We start from the raw sequence: 24,344 nt of genomic DNA on the forward strand, positions 1-24,344 counted from the left end.
AGTCGGTATAATTTGAGAGGTAAAAGATGACTACACTTGGATAGTATTTGTATCTTTGGTGAATATGTGAAAGGAGAACAACGGTATACTAATCTTCAGATAGGAAGACTATAAAAAAAGTTCTGCCGAAAAAAGGAGAAAGTGGAAAGCAAAAAATGTATTCAAATGCCCGATGAGAACGTTAAATATGGAGCTGAAAATTTAAAAATCGTGAATTAAGGACGTGGTAATTTTAGAGAGGATGGCAAAATGGCCCTTTCGACGACAGTTGGGTCTACATACACGACATAACCAAATTTATATACGGCCTAGAATTGTCAAATTGACAGCATTCCTTTAAAATATTTTAGAAAACCACTATACCACAGCGAAAATAACATTCAAGAAATACAAATTTTTTTCTGTCTCGAAAGTCTGGCATGAAGCACTAGAAGGGAAGAAGTCTAGAGATTTATGGCACAACTTAAATACTCGGTACGGAATTCTACGAAAACTGTATGTATGTAAAACTCTTACTGCTTCAAATAGTTTCAGAAATACATTTCGAGTGTTTTTTATTACTTGCACGCAGCTGTAATTTTTGCATATAGTTTTGCTAGCCTGTGTTAAAGTATGGCTTTACACTGGCTTTTCGCCAGCTTCTTTGAACTAAAGCCAGCGTCTCATATTTATTTATATTTACAAAATATTTATAAGTAAACAAAAGCTCTATATACAAATACTCCAGAGCTACATACCTACAAATATTTACAATATATATGTACTTTTGTGTAAAAAGCTCAAGACGTACTTGACTACGTTGAGACGCCACGCAACTCACATCAAACACCAGCATTTGTTGAAATTGTGGCTTCAGTTCGATTCGAGTTTTCAAGCCGTTCAGTAGGAAGGCCGCAGCAATACTTGGGCCAACAACAACTAAACATACTCATACACAGATTTTGGTAGGAAAATTCAAGGTTATCAGTAGTGCTTATTTGGGATGGTTTTAAAGTGACTAGAGTATATGGAGACAAATTATATAAGGAAACCGCAAACTTGTTTTGGGAAAATTTGCAAAATCATACAAAAATGTAATCAAAAAACGACAAGTATACAAGTTTAAAAAAACAATTCAGAAATAGTGTAAAAAATATGCAGTGCAATGTAATTTTCATTAAAACATAACAAATGCGTTTCAAAGTATCAAGTATTTGTTTGAACTTCGTTTAGTTATTTAAATAATGTGTGATTAAATTCGCACTATGCTAATAACTAATTATTTAAAAACTTAAGTAATGTAAACAATTTAACCGGTTGTAAATGGAAGGCGGAAAAAGGCACAAGTTTTAACTTGTTCCGGTCGCATTGCTACTTCCGGTAAAAACTATAATATTTTACATAGAAATTATACATACAGTTTGGAGTACGTAATATATTGTATATATGTCTATGTATGTATATACTTGTGTATGTACATATATCGGAAAGTAATTGATAGCCAGTGTACAACTTTAGAAAAATATGTGCACTGAATTACAAAAAAAAAAAATTTATTTCTTTGTAGATAAATCTAATAAATAGTCTCTCAGAATTTGAAATCTCGTTCTGAAACTTTGCGCACGGTTATTTCTCCCGAAGAAGCTGTGCATTTGGCGGACACGCCGATATCGGACCATTCTAAAATGTAGCTGCCATACAAACTGATCTATCAAAATCCAGTCCTTGTAAGGAAAACTTTTTTTGCGACAAGATATCTATACGAAATTTAGCATAGATTATTGTCCAAGCCAACGCTACAATTTCCGAACAAATTATTTGGATCAGACTAGTATAGCATGTAGCTGTCATGTAAACTTACTAATCAAATTCATGAAAAGTATCGTTTTATGCCCTTGTTTTGCTATAAGAAGAGCATCTGTGAAGCGTACTCGAAGTGCACCCGAAGTTAACTATTTTATTAGCTTTCTTATATAATATAGGTCTAATGACGATTATCAAAGCTGCTCCGGAAGTGCTAATTTGATATTAATATATTTGACAACGCTTGCTACTAAAGTGACGTCACATGTTACTTACTTGACAGCAAGAGTGATAGAAATAAAGTCAACTTTTTACTGTTCCGCTTACTGCTTCGTTCGGTCAATTTTAATTTCGAAATCTTCTTATCTGTAATATGTAGGAGAATAGCGTTATTTTAAAATTCTTTAAAAACTTCTATGATATTTGCATTTTTATTAGTTGAAAAATTTAACTTTTAGACGAATACTTGTATAACAAAATATATATCCTCGTTTGTATTTTCCATGTATATCGGTAAGTATGTAAGATATCTTAACCAAATCAGAGTGAGAATTTGTTGGGTTTTTCTACCAAAAATTTAAAAGGTGCGTTCATACCTTCCTCGAGCCGACAATTTTATCGAAGTTACTTTTGCAAGTATATGAATTGATATAGAGACATTATAAGTCACTCTTATATCGATTAATATATAGTTATAACGTATAATTTTTGAGAAGGCTTTCGTTTAGCTCGATGTAGCTTGGTAATCTCATTTATATTATAAATTAAATAATTCTCATAATTTAAATTTGGTGAGAATATTTCGCTTGGCACCAACAAATATGTATACTTGAAAGTGTTAGTTAGACTGCCCTTGTAAAAGTACTTCGACTTTATCGCGCTAACGATTATGACTTTGAAATTTGTAAAATATTGAACTAAAGCGAGAGAAAACTAATGTATATGCATTTAGCTAATTATGAGGCGTGAAGAACGCACAAAGCTTTCAGCAAAAAGCTACGCTATATAGGACATCAAATTGCAATGACATGCCTTCTCATTATCACCAACAACATGATTTAGATAATTTTACTTTTCTTGCAGGCAATTTACATTTATAGCGGTATATTACTTTTGGCGTTTTATTTTAAGATGGAAAGCTTTGTTTTTTTTTTAACCAAAAATTAGTCACTTCATTAAATTCGTCGTATATAATTCTATAATTTTATAATTTTGTTTGTTATATGTTTAGGTGTAGGTATAAGATATATTTGTGGTCCTATAACTTGAACAGGGTATATTAAGTTTACCACAATTTTTGTAATACCCAGAAGGAAACATCGGAGATATTATAGTATATAAATATAGTATATACAAATGATCAACAAGACGAACTGAGTCGATTTAGTCGCACAGTTTTTGAGTTATCGTTCTGAAATTTAGCACACCAAAGCTATAATCTCCGAAGAAAGTGATTGCTGATGACTCGACTCAATTAATTTTACTGAATGGTTCTTTTAAAAGGGAAAGAGAAAAAATATGTTAACACATTGAATACATTGAATATAATTTAATTACTCAAAAGTACTGTGAATATTCTTTTTCATATTGTATAAGAGATTTAATACAATATTCAGAATCTAAATATAAATCTATCTATCTTAAATTTTTAGATAGACATAAACCTTACACATTTTTAAATTATATTTGTCCGGAGATACGTCTTCTATTCACTGAAATGAAGTTGGATGCATCGATTAGATTTCTTTTTAATAATTATGCATTACAATATTAAATTATTTTCTTGCACTCAAGCATATCTTTTTTACATCAGTTCTAATCCGTATTCTCGGTTTACAACAAACCTCCCTTTTTACTGGTTTTATTTTCTCACACGCCGCCTTCATTTGAAGTCTATAACCATTTGCATAGATTTACCGGCGATAATCTCTTTGTTTAGAAATTTGTGTATGTTCATCTGTATGTATGTATGTATATATTTATGTAGTTAGGTAAAAGTCTCATCGCATCTCCGAGCAACGCTGAGCCATCAAAACACCTCAAGTGTTCATAGTTCGAATATTTTTTATTTTTATAATGATACTAACACATATATAGGTATGTACGATTGTATGTAAATGTATTTTATTTATACCATATATGTTGGTATGTATACAGACATTATTGTCTATAAATATTCAAGTCACCAAAGCAGACATTTCAGTTCAGTTATACACATACAACGGTCGCAACGTGTTGTTGGCTGTGAGAGCGCGCGTGTGTGTCTTAAGTCTTTCGTTTTTCCCCTACAAAAACACAACAGTACACCGCTTCGAATTGATAGCGATAAATAAAGATAAAAGAAGCAGCATTGTGCAATTATTAAATAAAATTTATAATTTTGTTATTACATGGCATATATATACTGTGATATATATATATATATGTATATAAATACATACAATATAAGTAAATATTAAAAATAAAAAGATTTTTTAAATGAAATAAAAAGTGTAAGCAAGTAAGCAAGAAAATAGTAATAATAATTAAAAGTATATAACGGTTCAGTTTGTTCGCTTATTTTACTTTGTGAACCGCTACTTTGTACCTATGACGGTATACCGCTATTAAAATCACTCAGCGCGTTTTCAATAAAGAAGTGAAAAATATAAATATTTTAAAGGTTAAATGTCTGTATTTTAAATATATAGTATTAGTAATATAGTACATCTATTTACCTATGTGCATGTAAAGTAATGATTATTTCAAATTGTATGCCAATTATTCGATTGATAGCATCAAATTAGTACAGACTGTTGTACTATTCCGGGTTTTTATAAAATGTATTATGCATGAAATTAAACACGGGTTCACAAAAGTTAGTTAAGAAATTTGTTGCAGTTGGTTATGTGTTGAAGTTTCGAACTGTTTTATGTGCAGGAGTCATAATTTTAATGAATTATAATTATAAATAAATATTTGTTTTTTTGAAAGTACTTAACGTTTAAAATATTTTTATTTTATTTTTTTTTTTTGATAATTTTTTTTATTTTTCGATAAACAAGCCGTATATTTGTTAGATTTTTTGACGAGAAGAAGAGTATAAAATATATTATGAATCGATATTTTATTTTACAAATCTATGTTTACGAAGGCGTTTTTGCAAAAGATTCAGTTGTTTTAGTACGAGACTAGCATTAACGTTGACCAAATGGTTGAGTTGATCTCTAAGGGATGTTGAGATCCTCTGCGATAGGCAAACATTACTATTTTTACGCACTATTTCTTTAACATTTACGATGATATCATCAATAATAGATGTGGATGAATGTTTAACAAAATTTCAAGCAAACTAATTGTTCAATTTATTACCATGATACAAACTAATTGTTCAATTTATTACCATGATACAAATCGCCAGACAAACATTTCGCGTCATAAGCAAACTCACACTAGCTGACGTATAGAGATCAAACGAATATAAAAAAGGTTGTGCAACTCTGGATAAGTCCGAGGCAAGTTTAATCAGATGGTACTCCCATTGGTTAAAATTCTTACAAATAACATTAAAAAATATGATTTAGTAGCAAATTTAAAGCAATACAAATAATAATCGCTTTATATACATACTTCTATGACCCACTGTACCTAAACGAATAAATTACGACTTAAGTTTCCTGCTCAGCTCAGATGTGAAAACTGAAGCTGTTTGTAGCTGAAAATGCCTAACTAAACATGTGAACTCTACAATAACAATAATAATTTTTACAATTTTTAGAAACTCATTAGATACAAAATATTATGACCCATTAACACCAGAGCTGTTGGCAGAAAAGATGTGTTTGCAATAATAGAAATATCGGCTTATTTATGTATGTAATTATTCGAAGATAAATCGTTATGAAAGCGGGTATAATTTATTACAAATAAACTCATTGCAAAAACAGATAAAATTATTATATCTCTAAAGCCAGATTTCGGTTCTATATAAAAGTAAAAAAACGATTAAATTCTTTATTAGCAATATTAATCAAACTTAATTGTATGCAAACATGTCGTGATTTAAAGTTGTAAATATGCAATCTAATTAAAACTATTGTACAATGGCGACAACAACATTAGCACAGCAAGGAGTATTGCAAACCAATTTCCATTAGATTTTGTCGTTTTTATTAAATAGTTCATTAACCCTTTCGTCAACATAAGGGTTTTGATCAAGAAATGGGAGTAGTGACAAAAAGATTTCTGAATGAAATATTTTCAAATATATGCGTATACATATATTTTTCTAGTATAAGGAGAAGGGTGAACATATTTTCCTTTCACTTAAATTAAAAAAGAAAATCAATATAATAAAGAAAGATTCAATATAGAATTACATTAGAAATACATTAAGCTTCCTTTTATTAAATACATTGTTTATTAAAAATTGTCAAGATATTATATTGACCTTGATCGCTTTAATTACATTTTCCATTGAAAATCACATTATCAATTATTTTCATCTCTCTGAGCAACTAATGAAAAACCTGTCATGTGCTTCGGTTGGTTGTGAAAGCAGAATTATGCATGAGCTTCTCAGAATTCTAGGAACAATTAAAAACCTTTTAGTTTTATGACCGCTAATTGCAAAAATAAAAAAAACTAAAACCAATAATTATTTGTAAAAATGTATGTAAATTACTGTAATGTAAGAAAATAAAATGTAAGAAAATATCAGTTATTACATAGGTACCAAACTAGTTGAGAACCTTTGAAAATTATTAAAAAAAAGAGGACAAAAATTCATGGTAGGCTGAAACCCATTCTTAAAACTATGAATTATGATAAGATTTTGTTTTTATTGAGTCAGGCGAAAAAAATGTTGATATTATTTTTATTACAGTTTCTAAGTGAAAATCAATAGAGGAAATTCACAAAAATGAAGTCCTACATCAGCACAGCTACCGTTTTTATTATGCTCTTTGCGCTGACAAATGCCACCGAAGTGAGAAAGTGTCCCAAGTGTAAGTAGAAACAAATGAAAAATAACAACAATATAATAAAAATAAAAATTAAATTATTACAGCGACTGCACGCGCCTTAACCGCGGATGAAGTAACCATCTCCAATTGCCCCAAAAATAAATGCACACTCAAGCGCAACACCGAGGCCAGCATTGAAATGAAGCTTAAACCCGAACGTGACTTTAACGAACTCAACTCCGATATACAGGGTATTATTTTGGACGTACCACTACCGTTCCCTGGCTATTATGGCACCAGCGCCTGTCCGTACATCTACGATGCCGAGGGCAAAGAGAAGGTGGGCTGCCCACTTAAAGCCGGACAAACATATACCTACAAGAATAGTTTCAAAATTTTACCAATCTATCCGACTGTTAATTTGGTCATACACTGGGGCTTGGGTGATAAACAGGGTGATGTTGTATGCTTCCAAATACCGGCTAAGATAAAGTCGTAAATATTTGTATGAAGGAATGTTGGCAAATATATTGTGTTACTTACTTACATAACTGTATTAAAATAATGAAAATATTTGGGTAAGAATAAACGTGTCAGTGCTCTCTTTGATTAATATTTATATAATAACTTTAATAAACAAAAACAACTTTTATATTTTTTAGAGATTTTCATATTTGTAATTAATTTTTATTTTTTTTTGTTTGTTAATTTAAATATTGTTTTTGCGAATTGAAAACAAATACATGGTTGCTTATACTTATGCATATGCAGTATTTTCAACTTTATTTTAAACACAGCTTTAATAGTCGTCAATAATATTGATGCATCCAGCCCATTGCATCAATATTTTGACAAATAGATGGAGATCGAGTTAATTTAAATTTTATGATAATGAGTAACCTGATCATTATGTAGCCATAAATTGCATAAAATTTAATAACTTACAACAATGTACATTTTAGTTAAATAGTTGAATTTTGTTAGACAATTTTTTTTTGTAAAATCTTTGTTATTTATCTTAGTGCAACGCCTAAAATACACAAATAGAGTTCTCTTATAATAAAATGTTTACATTTAGAGCCTTTTAAATTGGTTATGTAATTTCTTTCATAGAGAATATTCTCATGCACTTACATTGTTTTAATTTTAATTTTTTTTTTTAATTTTGTAACCTTTTAAAAATCACTTTTAAACAGAAAAAACTCATACATAATGTAACTGTTTGCATGTGTGTGCGTTTGCTTTTATGCAGCCTTCAAATGTTTACTTCACGTTCTGCCCACAGCGCTCCTCTCCCTCTAATCTCTCTAACTTCTATGGAAAGTCATAGTAAACACCAACATCGTCGAATCTTTCGCCCGCCAACTGTCCAATTTGTTGTAGTAAATCATTCTCAGCATTACGTGTGGGCAATTCTAGCGGTACAGCATCGGTCAACGTCAATGGTGAATTGCTGTAGGTGCGTCGTAAGCCGAAAATCGGTAACTTATGCCAGCGTTCAATATGTTGCGGATACTTGCGTTTTTGTTGCAAATGTAGAGAGCGTTGCCGTTCTTCACGCAAGCCAGCCGTCTCACTCTTTCGAATACTGTTATCTAGCGGTAAGTTGCTGTTCTCACTGTTAGTCTTTTGTAACGGAAATTTTAGTTGCGTTTGTCCCATGTAGTTGCGCTCTTTTGTCGAATCTGCTGAGGTGTCTTCTGCACTCATGGCTATGTGTGGTGCAGTTTCAGCCGACGTGGTTGCCTCACTGATGTCGAACTGTAGAAAATAAAAAAAAGTGGAAGTATTGTTGTGAACATATTGGCTAAAACTTTTCGTAAAGTCTTCTAAAGTACTTGTAGTTCAGCAACTTCTCCTCGACAGGTTTTTTCAAAACTAGCTTGACAATCAATCAAATCGTTTTAAAAAGTCGATTTATTCCACAAATGTTTGACCTATATATATAACGCTCTCGCTCTTTCCATAAGATGGTAAAATTTTAATTACAGAAATTCAAATATTCTGAAGGTTTTACTGGAGAAAATCATTAGGCAGTATATTCAATAAAGCGAATATGTTTTCCAAACGAATCCTTTCTGTTTAACGAATGGTTCAAATGTTCTTTGAAATATCGGAAGAGCAATATTCTTTACGGTAATTTCAAATAATTACAAAGCGCTTTATCATCTATGAACTAATATAAACCGACCCTATCCCCAAGTAGAAATAAAATACTTAAAAGTTATAAATTCTCACCTTGTTAGCCACAAATCGATTTGAATTGTCGTCGTCTAGCAAATTTAATTGGTTGCCGCCGCGTGAATTTCGCTCCACAAGCCGAGTTTTACTGTCGACAATAGCCGAGCCACTGGAGCGTTTACCATGCGCTGTAAAAAAGTTTTTTTTCATATAACACTACTGTAATATAAATAGCTTTCCAGCTGTTACTCACCACCCCAGCATGAATGCCCATACTCCAGACAAGAACCTACGAAAAGAATAGAAACAAATTTGAAAAGAAGTATTTAAAAGTTCGAAGTCTATCTATGTTCATCCATATATGTATATATATGTGTGTGTATGTCATATAAGTAAACTTTAAGTCTCTGCCGTCGCCACCACTTATTGACCTGTCAAATTTAATTTACAGTTACTTGCATTTGGCGTCTGTTTTAAAAGTACAATAACTAAGCAATACAAAAGATCAAAACTCATAAATAACAATTTGCCGCAAACTTGTTGCACTTTGGCCACAACCCCCCTGGCTGTAAGCCGCACGTTTCATTTATGTTTAGTGGTCTAAAGCAAATACAGGGTATTTATAGCAATATTTTATGGATGCTTCAACTGTCAGCTGTCAACTGTCATCCCAAATTGGAGTAAAAAGCCTTTTCGGTAAATATTTTTAAGTCTACCTATATTAATAGATTAACGAAATTTTTTTTATAAATATATATATTATGTATAAATAAATATAGAAAGCAACAGATTTCAAAGTTTTGAATGGACAAGGTTTCTTAGGGGTTTTTTTTTAAACTTGAGAAGTCAAAAGGTATACATACATATATCTGCTTAGTATTTATAGGAAAAGTTATTATGAAAGCTATTCAAATTATTCAAAAGAGTATCTTAACACATGAAAATTGTTACCGGAAATAAAAAGGTCACTTGATGAAATTTTTAATATTATTTTTAGGGTAAGGAAAGTTTTCTCTTTTTAAAAGAAGCTTTGAAAAATGTCAATAATTATTGCGTATGCTACAATCATGATATACCATACTTGTATAATGCAGGTCTACAGTGGTTTTATAGCCTTATTTTAAATCCTTATTTTCATTTTACTTTACATTAATCAGAAAAAACGAAACAATATTACTAAAATCTTTGTAATGTCAATTTTGCCTCGAAGTACTTGTAAACAGTAAACTTCTCTTTTGTAATTTTCCAGTCAACAATACTTTTTTAAGAACTAGCCATCACGTGACGATTCCATCAACATTGCCACCTTTTTTTCATCACCTTTAGATCCCAGTTGAACCGCTCTCCCTGTTCCTTACAATATGTTAATTTCCAAAATTATCCGGAAGTTACAGAGATAGTTTAACTTGGTACTTAGATTTGCTTCTAGCGATAGCCCCAGTTTGTCAGGATATTCTGCACAATTTCATCATAATTTGGTACCCAGTGGTTGCATAGGAAATTTTCGACTATCAACACAAAACTTTTCCAAGCTTCAACTTCCGGAACAGTTATAACATTGATATAATCTGTGTCTTTCACTATTTATCGTATTTGAGGACCATCAAATATTTCACCTTTCAACTTTTCCATACTAAGTTCGGAAATTTGTTACAAATGTGACTAAAAGATCATACTTCCACGTCCAACCCCTTGATAAATTGTTTTATCATTCCTAATTTGATCATGTATTCAATCCCTGAGTTAATTTTGAGGGAATAACTTTGGTGTAGATATTTCACCCTCTTATTCACATTCATTAGTAGGCTGTATTGATATCTGGATATTTGGCGGCATCATTGTTTCTGAGTAGTCCATGCGAATACTTTTGAAACGGAAGCGAGAAAACAGGACATTTATAGACTCTAATTCTAGATATGCGTACGTTTTATTTTTAGTAAAACCTTAAAACTTTTCGCATATTTTCAGTAAGGAGTCTGAGAATGGGGATCACGTCATGTTTGTACAATGCGCAGAACCCTAATCATGACTGGAATACTACAATTTTATTACTAATAAGTCGATAATTATCAAAATATTAGATATACCATTATTTTAAAAACAAGGGCACATTCAATATTTTAATGAATAGGGTTGTAATCTGGGCACTGGAAAACATCCAAATTTTCTCCGATATAGGGCAACATAATTGTTTACAATACATACTATCTGTTTGTGATGAAACGAGGTGTGGTCTTATCTCTAGTAAGTATATTATTTGTATCAGTCATTTATACCATAAATCTTCTGGTGTAAATAATATAAATAAATTACATAATCGATATGCTCTGTATAAGCTTAAATCCGTGTGAAATAAGGAAGGGCACAATAGACCTTAGGCCGTAGTGCGAGTCTCAAATTTTATTATTTATCTATTTTTCTGCACATTCTCTATTTACTTCTCCATTTTTTTTCGACAGTAGGTTATTGTCGGGATCTGCTAGTAAATCTTTTTTTTTTTTTCTATTGTTAGATTTTACTCACGGGCAGGTCGGAGTCACTGGTCAGGTAATGGCATCTTTTTAGCGTTATCGGAGATCGCATTTAACTCGAAAAATATGAAGTTTTTTTTCTTCAAACTGTGTATTCTTTAAATATGTAGAATATACATTGATACAGTTGGTATTTTTTTTTTTAATTATTCCCAAAAATCTTATTTTTTTCACTGTCACAATAGCTATGCCCCAACATATCCACACTCCATAATAATGAGGTAATATTATATAAAATAGATTTGCTTCATGTTTGACTAGGATGAAAACAGTTTCGTGTGAACTCCCAAAAATACTAGTAAAAACCTTGCCGCTATTGTTTTTCCGAGACAACTTCCACCACCAACAACGCACATTTGGTTATGGCGAAATTCCGCAAATCAGTACTCAGCCGTCGAACCGAGCCAATTTCAGCGGTGTTTTGCCTATCAAGATACGATGTTTTATCAAAATCCGAAATAATTATTTTTCCACTGTAAACACAAAATTCAAAGGTAGCGTTATCTTTTGACCAATAACTTGCGAATGATTAGATGAAATGTCATGAAGCTTGACAGTACTCTAGTTGAGGTCATTACTCTAAGCTAAGGCTAAAATAGTCGAAAAAATTGTCAGCTCATGTAGTTAACTGCATTTCTGCACCAAAAAGTTACTTTTTTACATTCTCAGGCTTTTGATTATGGCTTCTAACATCGAAAAAAAATTGTTCTCTAATTTTTCAGATAAAGATCTTAGTGCATTGGTAACGTGACTACCTTGCCCGCCAACGTTGATTTGTGCTTCCACGAAGTTAACTTAATCTATTCGTGGATGATATACGGCTACTATTAGCGTAAAAGCTACATAACCTTAAACTAACGAACAGCAAAAGCTAAAAACAACACTACAAAATAATGCACATCACTACATGAGACACACTATTCAGCTGCTGAAATCGCGCGTTAAGAAAAGAGTAACAACAACAAAGGCGAGCATATAAAGCTACACACATATCAACATTTGTTTGAGATGAGCACATATGGTTGTAAATCTTATTGAAATGAATGTGTGAATGAGTTCTTTGAGCATGTGTGTGTGTGTGTGTGTGCGTGCGTTAACAACATGTTGAATGCTAGCCATAGCCAAACTACTGGTACTTCCATGGAGAATTATTTGTCATGGTTTATGAAAGCGCACATAATGGATGCAAGCAGCTGAGGGCAGACATACTTTCAACACATGCATACACATATCCATACTAACTTTTGTGCAAAGGTATGCATGTGTGGATCACAGAGCAGCTGCACATGTGTGAAACACGCTAATAATCTCTCAAGTGTTGCGAAATGTTGTGGAGCACGCACACCTCTGCACATTAACATACAAACATACATACTATGTATTTATAGAAATATGTTACATACTTTTGTCCATGCAATTTTACCGTAGCATTCGATTTTTTTCTTTTAAAACCTATGTTAATATTCCAAGTCTATTTTTAGTCAACATCGAGTCATAAGCATACACCAAAAGTCATTTTTATGTATATGTGTATGTATATAAATATATATGTGTGTAAGTGTGCAACATTCACGACAGCCAACTGGTTGTCTAATCATACAAATTACTACATCTCCCCGCGTCTTTTCATGCAAATTATAAGAAATGCACAGAAATAGACAACATTATTAGAATACCTATGGAGTTGAGTCTATGTTTATGTGTACGTGTGTGCTTTCCCCCGTCTGTACATAAAAAAATCCTTTCTATATTAGTTCTTCTTCTTCACGCCAAGGCGAGTTTTTATACAGCAGGTGCATAAATAATGTTCAAAGATATTGCAGCTGCGAACTTATGCCGACAAAGCTGGTAATGCAGATTAATACCAAAAAATCAACACATATTTGCAACACAACTGCGCGTGGTATCAACGCGAACTCTGATAATGAAAAAAAATTCTTTATTTATTAAGAGTATCCCCTGATGAAGCGCCTTAAATGTGGGAGTAAAGATTTAAAAAAATGTATCAATGTCATGCAATTAATTAGCTTGCAACTTTTAAGAGATATGAACTGAGGATCAGGTATATTAGCAACATATTTAATATTTACATGTAATAATTTACAAAATACAATGTTCTTTTATAAAAATGAGGTTAAAACGAAAACTTTTCTGGTGATTTTTACTATGAAAAAAAGAAACAACAAGTTTGCTTGAAACTTTCTGTTTCCAATAGAATCACCAGGAATCATTCAAAATGTTGCAGAAGTATGTTGCTGAGCCTATTTTTTCACAACACAAGTATTTGAGAGGCACAAAGTATTTAGTGCAGGTCACCGATTCTCCTCTGTTAATGACTATAAAATCGAAAAAGTTAAAGAGAGAGTGTTTGAAAGTCATCGTTTGTTTTGATTTTGATGGCAGCAGAGAGATAACAGAAGATCTTAACAACTCTTATGGATCGACAACACATTTTAGTTTTTGGTATGAAGCGCGTCATTGCTAGACTCGTACCAAAAAATCTAAATCTTTTTTAAAAAGATGTCAAGTAGACGTCGCAAAAGAGATGCGGGGCAATGTAGCTGAGGCCACTACATTCATCAAACGCATCATTATTGGTGGCGAAACGTGAGCTTATGACCGACCGAGACTTATAACAAGTGTATGGAAAGTTTAATGAATCGTTGGCATGCCTATTTTGAAGGCGATAATAAAGATTTGTATGTCAACATGCTGTTTTTTTGTCATGCCGAGTGAAATTTGAGCAGATTTTACAATATCTTTTACAACAATTAGGAATAAATTAAATCTCTAAATTACTTATATTTTGACTTCATGATTACCGTTACCTATATTTCTGCTTTATTGAAAACTTCCAAAGTTCAGAAAAGCGTATCGAATTATATTACATTTACCGCATCATATAAAATTATTCGAACCAGGAGGCACCGTCGATAATTTAATGAAGAAAATGTTCAGTACTTACTTTGTCAATAAATTTCACTTGTGAGAATGTACAGAGAGGTAAGGTTTAGATTGATAATCATAAAATGGCAACTGATAGTCACAAATTAATTAAAAGGAGAATATCTGAAAAAATTGAGTACCAAAATGCTTGCCATTCTTTGGTACTAAACATTTTTGTCATGGAAATAAATTACAGTACCTAAAAGAACACCCCTTTTCCTTGATTTCTTGGGCTTTCTTAGTTTTTTCGAATATTTTCTAAATATTCCAAAATATTGGTAAAGTGATCACACTAATTTGACATTTGAGACATTCACTGTAGAAAAAATTGTCTAAAATTTGTAAAACTGTTGCAACGCTTATGTGTAATACAACACTTATATTTAACTTACCTCAATAGCTTCCGATGCTTTGCAACCAACCCACCCTAACTTTCCTTCAAACCACGTTTATATAAAAAAATATAACTGGTTGTAGACCCACAACTGGCGATGGAAAAAACGTTTTATCTAGTGTGTTAAACGCCTACTTAACAGTGTCATTAACGATTATACTCGTACATATGTACATACATATCAACAGTTAATACCACGACTTAACATAACAAGCAGTTTGAAGGATGTGCTCAACTTGTTGCCGATATGCTCTATGTGCTTCACACATACATACTCACACACATGCATATGTGTTAAAGGATCATAACCGCGTGTGTAGGTATATAATTGCCCCATTACCAAACTCATTAATCCCACATTGACTTATATTAGCCAACTAGAATTAGTTGACTCTTGTTTGACGATACTCTAAAAGGTAATTAAGATTTTGAGATTTTATTGGGGTGAAAGAGTTGTAAATATTGTAAAGCACCGCATGGGATATTAAAATGATTTTAATTTTTATGACATTTTTATAGTAAATACTAAAAAAAATGTCTAATATTAAATTCCTTTGCCGAGAGGACTTTACATAGACTTTGAAGTTAATTAGGTGTAGAAACCAAAATTTTCTCAGCAGTTGATTAAAAATGTTTGAGAATGACTCTTAGTTAATTTATAAAATTTTGTGGTTGTTAATATCATCCTTGGTAACTTTTATGGTATCCCAAGTTAAGTTAAGTAACTGGATATAATATATTAACACTTTACTATGGATTCTTCCGTAACTGTGCATCAAAGACGAATACTACTCATTATTTCAGCTTAAAATTCATAATTCTATGTTTCATGATGAAATGAAAGATATATCCAGTCACAGAATCTGAATTTATTTACACATGTAGAACTTAAATATATTTCTGAATGTGCTGTATTGAAATATATAGTATAACGAAGTCAACTATCTATTACGAATCTAAGCAGATGTGTTTTGGATATTAGCCAATTCTTTAATACTGCGTATTAACCAAAATAACAAAGATAGGCGACGCTAGGAATATACATAGATAGTTTCACGGATTAACTAATATTGACAGCAGATGATTCCACAAGAAGTAAATAAAAGCAAAAATGCAGCAAATCGCAACTAAACACCTGTTGTTTGCTGTGTGTGAATGTAAAACTATTTTTTTGATTGCCAAAAATGCGCACGCTGAGCTTTGATCTTCTTCCAACAACAAGAAGCGTGGAAAATAGGCGAAATAACGGCATGTCTATCAGGCAACCTATGGAGAGATATAGCATGTTTATCGCTATGTGTTACACATTTTCTCCCATGTTGTCCCGGCGTTGGCGTGAGTATGCAGCCAGCCGCGAATTCCAACAGTTGTTGACGTTGCTGGGGTATAACGGTGGTTGGTGTTACCATTTAACGTGACACCTTGACTGGTTCACATACATACATATCACAAGCATGTCTTTTTTTGACGAATGCAGCTCTTCATCTTCTTCGTTTTTATCAATTTTAATACAAAGGTAGTGGTTGTTTTCCAGAAGGGATTAATTTACGACAGCAATTAAAACTGTGTACGTACATGAAAACATACAAACACACACTTTATATATGAAATGTATCACAATTATTGTGCCGATTATTATTGTTGTTGCTGCAGTAGGAGTTCTAGACAAAACATTTGTGTCGATAGAGTGAAAAACGTTCTGAAACAAAAATGTAACACACAACGGACGTGAGTCCATTTTACTTTGAGGTTATATATATACATATGTACATATATCTTGAAGTATAGTAAATATTGTATATATAATTTTATATATGTATATCCCAACCATAACCTCACTCGTTCTAATTTTTACAGTTTACAGGTTGTTTTTGTTATACTTTGTGTCCATTTTCCTTGCACAATTACACAACGCTTGTACATCTTATCAGCGTTTTGGGAATTACGCCAATAACCGTCACTACATACCAATAACAGGTTGTTAAATACATGGAATTTATCCCGCTTGTAAATTAAATGCCAGCAAACTGAAAAACAATTCGTTTTATGGCGGTATGGATATACGTACAATGTATATGTATGTAAATTAGTGTTGAATATACAACTACCCTTAGTTAAATAATTATGCATGATCATATTTAATAATATTTATTTACATGAATTATGTCTGCCGTCGAAGAACGTTCTGCAAGTTTATGACTGAATAAATGGAATGTTTTCCCTTCATACACATGTGTTTGTATGCTTGTACTTACTCATACGTGTATAAAAACAAGAAAAACTTTAACTTCAGTTTCAGCGAAGCTAAAATACCCTTCACAGGTCCATTTCCTAAAGTATAAAAGGGTACAAAAAACCTTTATCTTGGTTTTAATCAATCAGTTTGTATGATAGATGTCATAAATGCTACAGTGGTTCGATTTGAATGATATGTTCGGATAATAATCTATGCCAAATTTCGTAAATATAATTTGTCAAATAAAAAAGTTTTACATACAAGAATTTGATTTTGGTCGATTAGATTGTATGGCAGCTATATGCCATGGTGGTCCGATATGAGTGGTTCTGACAAACAGCTGCTTCGATAGAAATGGACGTGTGCCAAATTCATAACGTTATTTCTCAAACTTAGGGACAATTTTTGGTGTATACGACGGACATGGCTAAATCAACAATTACAAACTTCGTGGCAAACTTAATAGGGTATATTTTAGGGTATAATTAGAAAACGATTGTAGAATGTGTTAAAAATTCAACTTTTTTTCCTTACTCCTACATCTAGATACTAGATTTACCATTTTTACCTTGAATGTTCCATTATATTTATCAAAATATAACATTTTTGAGTTATGTCTTTTTTTTTTAAGATTATTTTAAATATAAGATACGAAGCTTTAATTGTTTTTAAGGGTAAATATGTAAATGTGGACATAATTCACGACAGAATTTCCAACAATTCTTACCATGTTCTAAATTTTTCTACTCTTATTATCTCTAGTTTAAAATATAAAAACTCGTTACCTGAAGGTTAGCTTTTCACTAAAATAAGTTAAATTTAAAAATAATATAAGTTAAAATAAAGTTGAATTATAAATATACTCTTGGACTTGCTTGCAGAAGTTGAGGTAATAGAGTTATTATGAATGTCCTAACAATTGACGATCGAAATATTTACTTTCTGGCGTCCTTTATCTCATCGCTTAAACCATTTTCATTAAATTTTTGGACATTTCAAAGCAATAATTATTGCTCTTCTACGAGACAATAGTCCGCTCCTCTCAAGCAACAGGTTATGATTTTTGTGTAAACTTAGAATCCAGCACTAATCTATGCCTCAGTTTCCTTAATTAATTGTAGTTAACCTCCTTAACAAAAATGCCGCTGAAGCGCAATTATTAAGGGTACATTCTTGATTAACTCATCCGAATTAGTTTGAGGATGCCATATAAAAAACACAGTACAACACAATAGAAGATTCTTATCGAAGACTATAACTTGTAAACTAGAGCACAACAAAGGAAAATGTATGAGATCACTGGCATTGAATTAATAAAAATTATGTGCCATAAGTCGTTCGACATTCAATAAGAGACATTTTATTAGCAATTTATACACAAACGCAAATTTTTAGCAACAAACCACAAGCAATATATTCTGTTGAGTCCCGATAAGAAAATAGACCACCTATGTAAGCCTGTTCTAAATTCTGATTCCTATATATATATATATTATGAAAAGCCAAAGACTAACCTATTTATTAGTATGAGTATGAATATATCGGTTAAAATGGACCTATATACAGAGAATAAAATATTCTATTTTAGTGTTTGGTTCACCTTACATACATACATACATACTTAACTAAATTTTTCTAATATTCTAAACACATGTCCTTAGATTTGTAACAGATAAATGGCTGCATTATAGATTCAGTATAGAAAATTGAGAAAAGTTTTTGAGTTCTGTTTTAAGTTATAAATTTCTAAGTTATATATATATTTCATCTCGTCATAGAAAATGCAATTATTCTTTTTTAGACTGAAATAATGAGTAGTTTTCCTCTTTGCGGCACTATTACGTTAAATCTACTGTTAAAATTTGGATATTTCATTGAAAAACAATAACAATTTTTGGCACCAAATCTAAATGATTAAGAGGACGCAAATTCGAAAATAATTATAGAACCCTAGCAGTTCTCTTGCGACTCAATTAGTTTTAAGCTACCTCGGCCTTTTTTTCTTGTGATAAACTGTTCAGGTGAAAAAAATCGGAGTTTCTTAGCTGCATCGTCAAAACACTCGTATAAGATAGATATAGCTTTAAGGTACCTCGGACTATCTAATGGACAGCTACATTAAAATAACGCTCGGGACTCTGGTTTTTGATGTTCAGCTGAAAAAATTTGGAGCTTCGGACCTGCTTTGTCAAAACACTCATATAAGACTGATGTCAGTATCGAGTCTTTGGGTTACTCTAATATACATATATTTCTTAAGAGTTCAAATAATCGCTTTATGATGATTTTTGTTTTAGAAATTACACTGTACAACATTCCTTTCCGTATTGGAATAAATTATTACTTTTTTTCTTGTTGAGTATAAATAATATAGTAATTTCTTCGTTTTTCAAGTTTTAATGCCTTTAAAATTAAGCTGATTTCATCGGTTTTAAAATTGATATAGGAGATCGTAATGATTAATGGCCGTCAATAGATTTATAAAGCTTTCTAGTGAGATTTAAATTAACACCGTTTGAATTTGGATGCATCTTGCTTACGAGAAAATTGACTCCATTAGAAATATTATTGCGTTTACCAAATTTAAGTTATTTTGTTGTTCTTAAAAAGGTCTTTGTTTTGAAAAAATCCAGAATAAATTAAGCGAAATATTTTCATTCTACCGAATGTCGGGTTTTTAACTATAAGTTGGTATTATATTTTCATCGATAGACCGCGACTTAACGAATCACCAAATTTTCATTTGCGATAGAAAAATAAATCTTAAATTTTATTTACCTTGAACATTCGACGCTAATACTGAACAAATCAAGACAATTACAAAAACCGTTGAGCGGCACATTTTTCCAATACAATTCTCAATTTCGAACTATTGATGTGGGAATTCACTTTCAGTTAAACATTTTATTTAGGATTTGCTCACAAAAAAATGCACTTTCTTTGTTAACCAAATATAAAGAACACGAGAATTTTTCCACACACAATTTTTTTATACCTTCGACTCGCTACCAAAGCGACCGTTATACTTTTGAAATCGACTTTTGCAAACGTTGTGCACAAATAGGAAGCAACATTGGCTTTTATACAAAAATCTGCAATGTTGTAGAAACCAATTCGTAGCCGTCAAAGGCTAAAAGGCGCACATGTAAAGTGACAAGAACAGCAGCAGCGCAGCAGAACTAATAGTAGTAGGCAGCAGTGATAAAAAAAAAAAAACAGCAATGCCGAACGAGGCATCAACAGTGTAAAATAACAAGAATGAGCAACAGCATGAGCAACAGGTGAAAATTCGACGCAACAGCGCGCTGCTAAATTAACAGTGCTGCTAGCAGTGACGTTGATAGCGATGCCGAATGCAGGCGCACCATACGTATACGTAACGAAGGAACGAAACGAGCTTGACGAACGAACGAACAGCGAACACTTCGCAAATTTATTTGAGAATATACATATGTATGTTTAGTGTTATAAATATGTACATATGTATGTGAGCATACCACCAACCAATGAAGCTGCGAATTAGAGCACGAAGTTTTTGCTTTTAGCGTGGGCTTTATCACCGATGGAGTTCGCTGCAGTTGCGAGCATCTATTGCGACTTGTTAAGCGCGTGAAGACTGTTGCGGGGGGTATTCTTAAAGACAGCTCACATGTAGGCGCGTATATGAATATGTACGTTTGATCTTACGAAGACACTATTTACGCTACTATGTATATAGACATTATTAAAATTTTGGTTCATGGAATTTTTTTTAAACGTGCGGAGAAGTATTTATATAATACTTTTATACATAAATTCTTTCGTAATTATTCAAAATATCCTCAATTGTTTTGTTGTTATTGATGAAAATATATAAATCAAATAAAATAAATACTTTTTTGACAAGTCAAGAATATAAATAGGGGTCTTCGATTTATATATTTTCATTCTTTATTTTATTCAATTTGTCTCCGAATGAAAACTTTTGGTAGGTATATTTGGAGCTGCTAGGCGTTTTTGTTAGATTGGAACTGGTTTTATTGGTTATTTTCTACTTTATTGCGTGGAAAATGTCTCGATTACTCAATATATGGTTTTTTTGGTATTCTTCCCTAGTCTAATTGTTCTGCAATGTAACAAGGTAACATTTTCAACGTTTTTAAATTTTCCAAAAAAACTTAATTAATTTAAGTTAAAGAAATCTCGCTTTTCATTAAGAAATATATGTAATTTTATTGAAATCTTCAATACACCCTAGTGACTAACACATAATAAAATACCGGAAGTAAAAAAGTAAAGTAAAATTACGACAGCAAATAATGACGACCGCGTTTTCTGATTTCCCCACATGTTGCATACTTTTATGCGCGCCAAATAGGAGTTACACACATGCATACACTCAAAGCAATGCTTGTAGAACAAACGTATGGAAAAAATGACGAAGTTGTATATAAAGTTGTAAATGAATACCAGCATTGTTGTTGCGGTCGTAAATCAAGTGCGATTTTATACGTCATCCACGTACTGGCCTACGTTGCCAAGTCGAAAGGCTGATGTTGATTAGACGCCGCACCGTTGCTGCTATAGCAGTTTGGTTTACCCTTGAAAGGAATGACTTCTTAATTATTTGATGATTACTGTAACATTTTCAACGTTTTACATTATTCGTCTGTAGGCCTGAGAAGAGCTTTGAAAAAAAATTGAACTATCTTAAATTCTTTGGGTAGAGAACCATATCAAGGCTCTAATTTCTTTTGATTTCAAAACCTGATCAGTGGGTTTCTATTTTTATCGTTTATAACAATTTGAGACTCTAGAAATAAAATCGTATGTTGCTCAATCACTTCCATGATCATATACTCAACAAAATATATTCCCACGAATTTTATCACTTTTTCTGTATAAAGTCACACGCTTATCTATTTTTATACCAGAGTATATGAGGTTCGCCACGAAGTTTGTAACACCCAGAGGGAAACGTCGAAGACCCTATAAAATATATACATAAATGATCAGCATGATGAGCTGAGCTGATTTAGCCAAGTCCGTCCGTCGGTATATATGCGAACTAGTCCCTCAGTTTTTAAGCTATCGAACTGAAATTTTGCACCTATCCTTTCCCCACCAAGAAGCTGCTCATTTGATATCGGACCACTATAGCATATAGCTGTCATACAAATTGCACAATCGGAATCAAGTGCTTGTGTGGGAAACGTTTTTATTTGACGTAATATCTTCACGAAATTCGGCATGAGTTATTTCCTAAGGCAACAATGTAATATACGAAAAAAATTTTTAGATTGGATCACTATAGCATATATATTTTCACGAAATTTTATTGTAAGAACCGGAGTTAACGTTTTTTCTTGTTAAATATAGCATGTGTATAATAGTTTACAAATTATTCAAAAGAATGAGCAAATTACTCTGAAGCAATTACCCTAAGGTTGTCCTGTGGGCATTATGCCTTTGAGCCAATACCTCAATTACGTATTTATATGCTTATATAAACATTTGTACCTACATGAATGAATTTAAAATAAGCTCGTGTGCCCTGTTGGAATTATTACAGTTAGATGAGCGCAGCTTTTAAGTCATTTATATTTTCAAAGTCGTTCGTTTGTCGAATTCATTAGTTTGATTCACAAAGTTCGCATAACAACAAATCGGCTAAAAAAAATAATGTGTCTGTAGGAACCAATCGACCAGCTATTGAGCCATTAAAATACTCCGGCGAAGTTTTCCAAATCAAAGAGAAAATACCCTGGAAAAGCTAGTAAATATCTAAAAGCTGTCTTTGCAGCTATGCCTGAATTCATTACCCATGTAAATAATATATGAGAGCGCTTCGATAATCTGAATAATACGGTGGATAGGTCAAAATATCAGATCCTAATTCGATCAATTTGACTGTGGCGACGCGGTGGCGTGAACCGTTGCATTTTCATGGTATTTAACGGTGTCATCACTTTTTCGTCCAATAGAACAGTCGTCGCCTTCTTCGAAACGAATTCCCAGTATAAAGTAAAGAATTTCTTTAAAGTGGTCTTACGGTTGCCGTTGTGGTACACGTCCCGTCGGTAAGCACAATATTTCATGCATTTATGACTCATGCAGTCGTTTTATATGCCCAAACCATAGTTATTTCGCGCAAGTCTAATCGTTAATGGTCATCATGGATTTCGTAACTTTATGTTCAGTGCTATCCGTTTTCGGGGCACCTATCCGTGGTACATTAAAAACCGACGTGAGTTCAAACTCGTTACATCAAATACAGGAACCGTATCACCGATCGATATTTCAGTTTTTTTCATTTTTCTAAAATCCGCTTGCTAGTTTTTCTGAACATAGGATTTAGTCACCAGATGATGTTAAAACTTGTACGTACCTGTGTACTCCTGAATTAAGACCATTTTCATTTTCTCATTGAAGCATATTTTTAAAGCAATTATTTGTCAAAATAGCAACATAAATCTTTACACCAAAATCTAGCAAGCTTTAGCCTTCCAACTCTATATACAATATTTAAAACTTCTCATATCCGTACAAAAGTGCCAAACGCAATGCAAAAGCAAAGGTGCGTGCACATTTACTTACGTAACCACTAACTCATTTAGCTCAAATAGAATACAAAACAAATTTCAATTTCGCTGATTGCATTTTTCTGTTTAAAGTGTTGCCTTTTTTTTTGCTTTTTCTTTCCTTCCATGGCATTAATACACAAATATATATATATATATACATATATATGAGTATATACATATATCGTATATACATATATGCATGATTCACAAATGTCCTGACAAAGGACAATCACAAAACTGCATTAACCCGGCGCATCACCAGTAAATCAATAAAATGTCTGAAATGTGTATGTGTGTATGTTTCCATATTTACATTTTACTAAGTTATATGCAAATTCGGTAATAAACTGTAGCTAAAATTACTGAAACCCTAGAATTACATGGTAATAACTGTGATTTTCTCACTAGACAATACACTAATGCTTAATGTTATATTTATTTTATTTATAGTGTATTCGTACAAATATACATATGTGGATCTTCATGCATATATGTTAATAAAAAAAGTACATAACCTTAGATAAATTTATTCAGTTTTGAAATTTGGCGAGAGTACAAACATTACGTGGGAAAAATATAATTAAATTTATTAGAAAATTATTTGTGTGAAAATACGCAAATAATATTATTTATTTTCTATTCTTGTTGACCTTGCATAATAAGTCTACACAATATATTTATTATATAATCATTTAATAAAATATTTGAATGCCAATTGAAAAATATAAAAATTAGTGAACTTTTGATTTAGAAGGCTTAAGGCCCCAC

General features: G+C 32.0%; 2 protein-coding genes across 6 annotated transcripts; one reads left to right on the plus strand and one right to left on the minus strand.

Moving 5' to 3' along the window:
• Positions 1-794: 794 nt before the first annotated feature.
• Npc2b (Niemann-Pick type C-2b) lies at positions 795-7,390 on the plus strand. 5 transcript variants are annotated; one of them, XM_014232472.3, is made up of 3 exons: positions 795-944; positions 6,647-6,767; positions 6,830-7,390. In XM_014232472.3, exons 2-3 carry the CDS (start codon positions 6,683-6,685, stop codon positions 7,222-7,224), a joined length of 480 nt encoding a protein of 159 aa, XP_014087947.2. In that variant the 5' UTR covers positions 795-944; positions 6,647-6,682; the 3' UTR covers positions 7,225-7,390. The 5 variants fall into 5 exon arrangements, with proteins under 5 accessions (XP_014087947.2, XP_036214512.2, XP_036214511.2 ...); XM_036358619.2 differs by lacking the exon at positions 795-944 and adding an exon at positions 3,976-4,282; XM_036358618.2 differs by lacking the exon at positions 795-944 and adding an exon at positions 3,976-4,230.
• An 86-nt stretch (positions 7,391-7,476) lies between these two features.
• Positions 7,477-20,051, minus strand: CCHa1 (neuropeptide CCHamide 1). Its single transcript, XM_014232488.3, has 4 exons — positions 19,792-20,051; positions 9,160-9,195; positions 8,964-9,094; positions 7,477-8,486 (listed from the first exon to the last, which is right to left on the minus strand). The coding sequence occupies exons 1-4, from the start codon at positions 19,853-19,855 to the stop codon at positions 8,040-8,042; spliced, it is 678 nt and encodes a 225-aa protein (XP_014087963.1). The 5' UTR covers positions 19,856-20,051; the 3' UTR covers positions 7,477-8,039.
• Between the last annotated feature and the right edge of the window lie 4,293 nt (positions 20,052-24,344).

Source organism: Bactrocera oleae, chromosome 2 (assembly GCF_042242935.1).
Source record: "Bactrocera oleae isolate idBacOlea1 chromosome 2, idBacOlea1, whole genome shotgun sequence".
Lineage (NCBI taxonomy): Eukaryota > Metazoa > Arthropoda > Insecta > Diptera > Tephritidae > Bactrocera > Bactrocera oleae.